Here is a 7,422-nt window from a genome sequence, read left to right as displayed (position 1 = left end):
CCAGTTACTATAATTCTTGGTTATTATCAGGCCCTGCATTTGATCTAGGAAACAAGTTCTCTATATCGGAATCGGAAGTTTGGAGCAGTATTGGTATCGTCCCATCGTTAGTGTGGATAAGGAAACAACCCATTGTAGGTATCGGAGTCGGAAAATATCGGAATCGAAAAAATATCGGAATCGGAAAATATCGGAATCAGAAAGAAATATCGGAATCGGATTCGTACCGGATTTGGAAATTTAGATGTGTATCGGAACTCGTTTTAGAATCGTTATTTTCTAATTTTTGTTTATCTATTTTTGTATCGTCCTATCATAAGTGTGAGATGAGGAGGTAACCTATTGCAGGTATCGGAATCGGAAAAGTATCGAAATCGGAAAAAATCAGAACCGAAAAAGTATCGAAATAGGAAAAGTATTGGAATGGGAAAATGATCGGAATCGAAAGTTTAGATCAGTATTGGGACTTGTAAATTATCAGAATCGTTATTTCTTTTTCTTTTTCTTTTTCTTTTTTATCGTCCTATCGGAATCGGAAAAAAAAATCGTAAAAATATCGAAATAGGAAAAGTATCGGAATCGGAAAAATATCGGAATCGGCAGTTTAGATCAGCATCGGGACTACTTGTATCCGATGAAGAGACAATCCTCAGCCCGACGCGTGTCTTTCTTCTTCCTTGTTGCATCGAAGTTCGGTGCCAATGCTCTGCCGTCGGAGATAGGACCGCTGGAGGAAGCGGAGGGATTGCTGGTGCCGTGACAGACGCTGAAAGCTCCGCGAAGACCTCGGCGGCGGGCTCGAGTACATCTTCACGCTCGAGCTGGAGGTAAAGGGGGAGTTAGAGGGAGTTTTGCTGGAGGTAAAGGGAGATTTATGGGGGGTTTTGCTGGAGGTAAAGGGAGAGTTTAGGGTTTTTGTTGGAGGTAAAGGGGGAGGTAAAGGGAGGGTTCGGTTTTTTTGTTGAAGGTAAAGGGAGAGTTAGGGGGATTTTGCTGGAGGTAAAGGGAGATTTATGTTTTTTTTTTTTTGCTGGAGGTAAAGGGAGGGTTAGGGTTTTTTACTGGAGGTAAAGGGAGAGTTTGGGGGTTTTGCTGGAGGTAAAGGGAGGGTTAGGATTATTTGCTGGAGGTAAAGGGAGAGTCAGGGGTTTTTGCTGGAGGTAAAGGGAGGGTTAGGGGGGTTTTGCTGGAGGTAAAGGGAGAGTTAAGGGGCTTTTGATGGAGGCAAAGGGAGAGTTAGGGTTTTTTGTTGGAGGTAAAGGGAGAGTCAGGGGGTGTTGCTGGAGGTAAATGGAGGGTTAGTTTTTTTGCTGGAGGTAAAGGGAGATTTAGGGGGGTTTTGCTGGAGGTAAAGGGAGGGTTAGGGTATATGCTGGAGGTAAAGGGAGAGTTAGGGGGTTGTGCTGGAGGTAAATGGAGGGTTAGATTTTTTGATTGGAGGTAAAGGGAGAGCCAGGGGGATTTGCTGGAGGTAAAGGGAGAGTTAAAGGGTTTTGCTGGAGGTAAAGGGAGGGTTCGCTTTTTTGTTGAAGGTAAAGGGAGAGTTAGGGTGGTTTTGATGGAGGTAAAGGGAGAATTAGGGAAATATTGCTGGAGGTAAAGGAGGGTTAGGATTTTTTGCTGGAGGTAAAGGGAGACTCAGGGGTTTTTGCTTGAGGTAAAGGGAGGGTTAGGGGGTTTTGCTTGAGATAAGGGAGAGTTAAGAGGTTTTTGCCGGAGGTAAAGGGAAAGTTAGTTTTTTTTGCTGGAGGTAAAGGGAGGGTTAGGTTTTTTTCCTGGAGATAAAGGGAGATTTAGGGAGGATTTGCTGGAGGTAAAGGGAGGGTTAGGGTTTTTGCTGGAGGTAAAGGGAGAGTTAGGGTTTTTTGTTGGAGGTAAAGGGGGAAGGTAAAGGGAGGGTTAGGTTTTTTGGTTGGAGGTAAGAGGAGAGCTAGGGGTTTTTGCTGGAGGTAAAGGGAGAGGTAGGGGTTTTTGCTGGAGGTAAAGGAGGAAGTAAAGGGAGGGTTCAGTTTTTTGTTGAAGGTAAAGGGAGAGTTAGGGGGTTTTGCTGGAGGTAAAGGGATAATTAGGGGAGCCTTGCTGGAAGTAAAGGGAGGGTTAGGATTTTTTGCTGGAGGTAAAGGGAGAGTTAGGGGGTTTTGCTGGAGGTAAAGGGAGAGCAAAGGCGTTATTATACTGGGCTATTTTTTTCTCCACCTCCAGCACCTTTGACATAGAATGTCACTTGATATTATGCTGGAGGTAAATAATTTTCCTCCAGCATAATATCAGATTCCTTTCCGAAAGCTGCGGGCTGCAAATCTGCTCCAACAGTCGGAGGAAAAATAGTTCAATGTGATAACGCCGGAGGAGGATCGTTAAAGGGAGAGCCTGACGTTAAAGGGAGAGTCTGGGATTTTTTTTTAATCTGAAAATGATCAATAAAGGGAGAGCTAATGATTCTGTTCAAATCTGAAAAAAATCATTAAAGGGAGTCTGTGATTTTTATCCAAATTTGAAAATTATCATTAAAGGGAGAGTTAGTGATTCTTTGAAAATGATCGTTAAGGGGAGAGTTTGTGATTCTTATCCAAATTTGAAAATGATCGTTAAAGGGAGAGTTATATTTTGTGATTTTTTCTTTTGAAAATGATCGATAAAGCGAGTTAGTAGTTTTGTTCAAATTTGAAAACAATCGTTAAAGGGAGAGTTTGTGATTCTTACCCAATTTTGAAAACGGTCGTTAAAGGGACTTAGTAATTCTGTTAAGATTTGAAAATAATCGTTAAAGGGAATTAGTAATTCTGTTTAAAGTTTAAAACAATCGTTGAAGGGAGAGTTTGCTATTTCAAAGAGTAATTTCTACACATGGAGAACAAATAAAGAACATTTTTGTTATTGTTATTATTACTATTATTGTTATCATTATTATAATAATCATTATTAGTAGTAATAGTAATAATATTATTAATAACTATTATAATTATCATTATTAATATTATTATTACTATCATCATTGATTATTATTATTATTGTCATTATTAATATTATTATTATTATTATTATTATTACATTTTTGTTTATTTATTTATTTATCTATTTATTTATTTTTTTATTATTTTTTAAGGACAGGAACTGAACTGAACACTCACCGTGGCGTAGGCGACGCGTGTGTCCGAGTCCTGGGAGCGATAGGGAACAGCGGAGGGAAGACAAACGGAGGCGACGGAGAGCGAGCTTGCGCTACTTCCCCTTGCTCCCCCTCCGGTCCCAGTTCCTCCGCATTCTGAACAGAAGATCCTCCTCCTCCGCTTCCTCCTCCTCCGCTTCCTGCTCCTCCTCCGCTTCCTCCTCCTCCTCCTCCGCTTCCACTTCCTCCTCCTCTCGTTCCACTTCCTCCTCCACTTCCTTCCACCTCTTCGCCAGATTCGGTGTATTCTCGCACCGTCTCCCCGATGGTGTGGGCGAGGATGGCCCTGTCGACGTTAAACATTGTTTACGAAACGTGACTTTAATAATAATAGTCATGATAATAATAACAACAATAATAATAATAATGATAATAAAAATAACAATAATGTTAACAATAACAGTAATAATAAAAATATTAATAATTATAATAATAATAATAATAATAATAATAATAATAATAATAATAATAATAATAATAATAATAATAATAATAATAATAATAATAATAATAATAATAATAATAATAATAATAATAATAATAATAACAACAATAATGGTAATAATAATAATAACAATAATGATAATAATAATAATAATAATAATAATAATAATTATAATAATAACAATGATAATAGTAATAATAATGATAACACATATACCAACGGGTTTTCCCTCTTGCAAGGGAGGTAGCTAAAAAATCAAAGGCATAAAATCCACTCCCACCTATTCCATCCCCACATACTCCACTCCCATTCACCCCTCTCCCTCCCTCTTATCTTGGCTCCTCCTGGATGACGGGTCATCCCTGCATCTCGCCCACTGCCCTGGGTCAGAAGCAATCCAGCAAGACACAGCACATCCACAGCAAGGCCGCTTCATTTGATAAATAATCTATCTATATACCAAGAGTTTTCCCCCTTATAAGGGAGGTAGCTATGTCATTCCACTCCCTTCCACCACCCTTTCCACCTCTCCCATCTCATCTCCTCATGTCCCCTTCAGCAAATAACGACTTCGACCCCTAAACTCGTCACTAGGGATCAAACTCGGGATCCACTGCAGAGTTTCCCCACAAACACACACACACACACACACACACACACACACACACACACACACACACACACACACACTGATCAACTATAGAATCTTCACCCCAACTAACATAGGTTAGGTTAGTTAAGTTTGGTTAAGTCTGGTTAGGCTAGGTTAGCATAGGTTAGGTTAGTTTGGTTTATGTTACTTTAGGTTAGATTAGGTTTGGTTAGGTTTGGTTATGGCAGGTTAAGTTAGGTTAGCTAAGTTTAGGTTTGGTTAGGTTAGGTTAGGTTGTATTAGATTTGGCATGATTAGGCTACGTTTGGTTAGGTTAGGTTTGATTAGGTTAGGTTAGGTAAGGTTAGGTTAAGTTTAGTATTGTAGGAGAGAGGCCAAACGCAGAGTATGGGTTCCAATATATTTGACGTTTCGCCCAGCAGGGCTTCTTCAGAAGAAGCCCTGCTGGGGGAAACGTTAAATATATTGGATCCCATACTCTGCGTTTGGCCTCTCTCCTACAGTGCTGTTGCAGTCGTTGCTGCTTTTACTCATAAGTTTAGTATGGTTAACTTAGGTTAGGCTAGGTCAGGTTAGGTTAGATTAGATTAGCTGGGGTTTGGTCAAGTCAGGTTAGGTTAGGTTAGGTTAGATTAGATCTGAGGTTAGATTAAGTTAGGTTAGCTGAGATTAGCTGAGGTTTGGTCAGGTTAGGTTAACTGAGGTCAGGTTAACTGAGGTCAGGTTAGGTTATGTATCACGAGCCATGATCAACTTTAGAGTGTTTGGTTAGGTTAGGTTTGGTTATGTCAAGTAGGTCAGGTCAAGTTAGATCAGGTCAAGTTAGGTCAGTTCAGGTCAGGTTATGTATGACGATCCATGATCAACTTTGGAATGTCTGGTTCGGTCAAGTTAGGTCAGGTTAACTGAGGTCAGATTAGGTTATGTATGACGCTCCATGATCAATTTTGGAATGTTCACCCAAGCAGCAGCAGCAGCAACACTCAACTGTACAATCGCCACCAGAAGTATATGTGTCTGTGTATGTGTGTGTGTGTGGGGGGGTTCTACAATTGATCACAAACTCGTCCCTAGGGACCAAAATCGTCCCTGGGGATCAAACTCGTCCCTGGGGATCCAACTCGTCCCTGGGGATCTAACTCGTCCTTCGGAATCAAACTCGTGCCTAGAAACCAAACTCGTCCCTAGGGAACAAACTCGTACCTAGGGACTAAACTCTTCCCTAGGGGCCAGAGGGAACAAACTTGTCCCTTAAATCGTCTCTAGGAACCAAACTCGTCCCTAGGGACCTAACTTGTTCCTAGGGACCAAACTCTTCCTAAGGACGGACCCGAGGGAACAAGCTTGTCCCTTAACTCGTCCCTAGGGACAAAACTCTTCCCTAGGGAAGAAGCTCCTCCCTAGGGACCAAACTCTACCCTAAGGACCCGAGGGAACAAGCTTGTTCCTTAACTTGTTCCTAGCGACCACCAAACTCACCGCGACGTGATCCCGTTGACTCGATAGAGCTTCCCGTCCAGGTTCTTGAGGGAGACGGATCCAGCGGACCCCGGGGGGATGTCCCGTGTGCTCTTCCAGCGCTCCACGTGGATTGTGAAGGAGTCTCGAACCTCGGAATTTAGGAAGCAGTAAAGCAGAGTTACCACCAGACCCTGAAAAAATTATATATATAGTGGTGCAAGGTTGGAGCAAGGTAAAGTCTTGAACTTCTTGTGAACATGTGCCCCCCCCATTTGTTTCCAGATGTCAGCATTTCTTCCTGTTTTCGTACCTAACCTTTCTCACACTCTTGTCTTATGTAATAAATCTGACGATGTAATCATACGAAAGGACTTCAAGTTTCTTTTCTGATGTGGTAATTTTGCATACTTTGTGATTTGATCATTTGAAAGACTTCACTGTTACGAGTGACTTGTTCCACGATAGTTACAACGTCGACGCGTAGGAAAGCCTCGGTTATGTGCTGCTGTTCATCGCGGGTGAAACGAAAGATATCTGACGGCAGTTGGCAGTCACCCCCTCTCTCTCTCTCTCTCTCTCTCTCTCTCTCTCTCTCTCTCTCTCTCTCTCTCTCTCTCTCTCTCTCTCTCTCTCTCTCTCTCTCTCTCTCTCTCTCTCTCTCTCTCTCTCTCTCAAGGAAAAAAAAACCTCACCTGCGAACTGAGCACGATTGCCCTCACGTACTCAAGGAAGATCCCTAAGGTCCCCGTCTGGGGTCCGAGGAGGAGAAGGAGATGCGGCGTGCCTAGGAGAGGCATGAGAACGAGGAGGGAGCGCAGGGCACGGACCCCGTGGGAGGCACAGCGTGGAGGAGGATCCAGGCGAGCTGTGGTCTGCAGTTTCCGTACCAACACCTGAGGAGGACGTGAAGCCATTCTTTAGACCACATAAGGAAGTTGACAAGGAATTAGAGACAGAAATCTATTCTTCAGCTGAATGACCCTACAGCGTACGAGTATTCTTTAGTTGAATGACCATACAAAGAAGCTGACAAACATCTGTGGATGTGAAGCTATTCTTTAGCTACATGACCATATAAGGAAGTAAATGATGACTTCAGCACAGAAACCTATTCTTTAGCTGAATGACCATATAAAGACACCGAAAAAGGTCAAGGTTTTGAGAAACAATCGGGAATTATCTTTTTACAAAGAGTTCCAGTGAATTTTGTGAGATCTTAATGGATACTGTAGCGAACGACAGCCTTGCGAGACACAATTAGTTAAATTTGCTATGTAAGTAATATAAATTTTCAGCAATAGTCATGTATATTCTGTTCTTGTAAATGATCTACAGTAATCGCATATCCAATATCATTTATTACCAAATCATTGTATACATCAATTTTGCTACCAGCTTCTCTAGCTACGATCAATATAATCATGTCTAGTAAGGAAAGAAGAAAACCAAATATAATTTTTTTCTTTACCTAACCCATTTAGAACCATACGTGAACTGTCACTTCGAATCCTGGCTAGGGCTCAGAGGTTAGTTGGGGCGTCCACTTGGAGTAACGGCCCCCCCAACCGATGCTCATCTTGGACCTGAGGTGACTGATGTGGCTATAGCGTGGACACCGTCTCCTGAATTCACGTATAAAGTGTTCTGGACCACCTGCACACCTCGGAAAAAGAACTCTGCCATGTCACTTCTGCGACAGGCGTCTCCTTTTCAAAACTGTTTCTTATGTATCCA

General features: G+C 42.0%; 1 protein-coding gene across 1 annotated transcript; it reads right to left on the bottom strand.

Annotated features, from left to right (window-relative positions):
• Positions 1-5,702: 5,702 nt before the first annotated feature.
• On the bottom strand, positions 5,703-7,111 carry LOC143024008 (diuretic hormone receptor-like). Its single transcript, XM_076182699.1, has 3 exons — positions 7,052-7,111; positions 6,381-6,581; positions 5,703-5,879 (listed from the first exon to the last, which is right to left on the bottom strand). Exons 1-3 carry the CDS (start codon positions 7,109-7,111, stop codon positions 5,703-5,705), a joined length of 438 nt encoding a protein of 145 aa, XP_076038814.1.
• Between the last annotated feature and the right edge of the window lie 311 nt (positions 7,112-7,422).

Source organism: Oratosquilla oratoria, unplaced genomic scaffold (assembly GCF_046742065.1).
Source record: "Oratosquilla oratoria isolate Oo_2021 unplaced genomic scaffold, ASM4674206v1 SCAFFOLD79, whole genome shotgun sequence".
Lineage (NCBI taxonomy): Eukaryota > Metazoa > Arthropoda > Malacostraca > Stomatopoda > Squillidae > Oratosquilla > Oratosquilla oratoria.
Note: the sequence above shows the minus strand (reverse complement) of the source record. Positions and strands in the feature narration are given on the sequence as shown.

Coding starts and splice junctions, on each gene's coding strand:
- LOC143024008 (XM_076182699.1), bottom strand. CDS start 7,111: ATGATTATATTGATCGTAGCTAGAGAAGCTGGTAGCAAAATTGATGTA. Junction 6,582..7,051: donor TTGATGTATACAATGATTTG/GTAATAAATGAT, acceptor CGTCCTCCTCAG/GTGTTGGTACGGAAACTGCA. Junction 5,880..6,380: donor CAATCGTGCTCAGTTCGCAG/GTGAGGTTTTTT, acceptor TAATTTTTTCAG/GGTCTGGTGGTAACTCTGCT.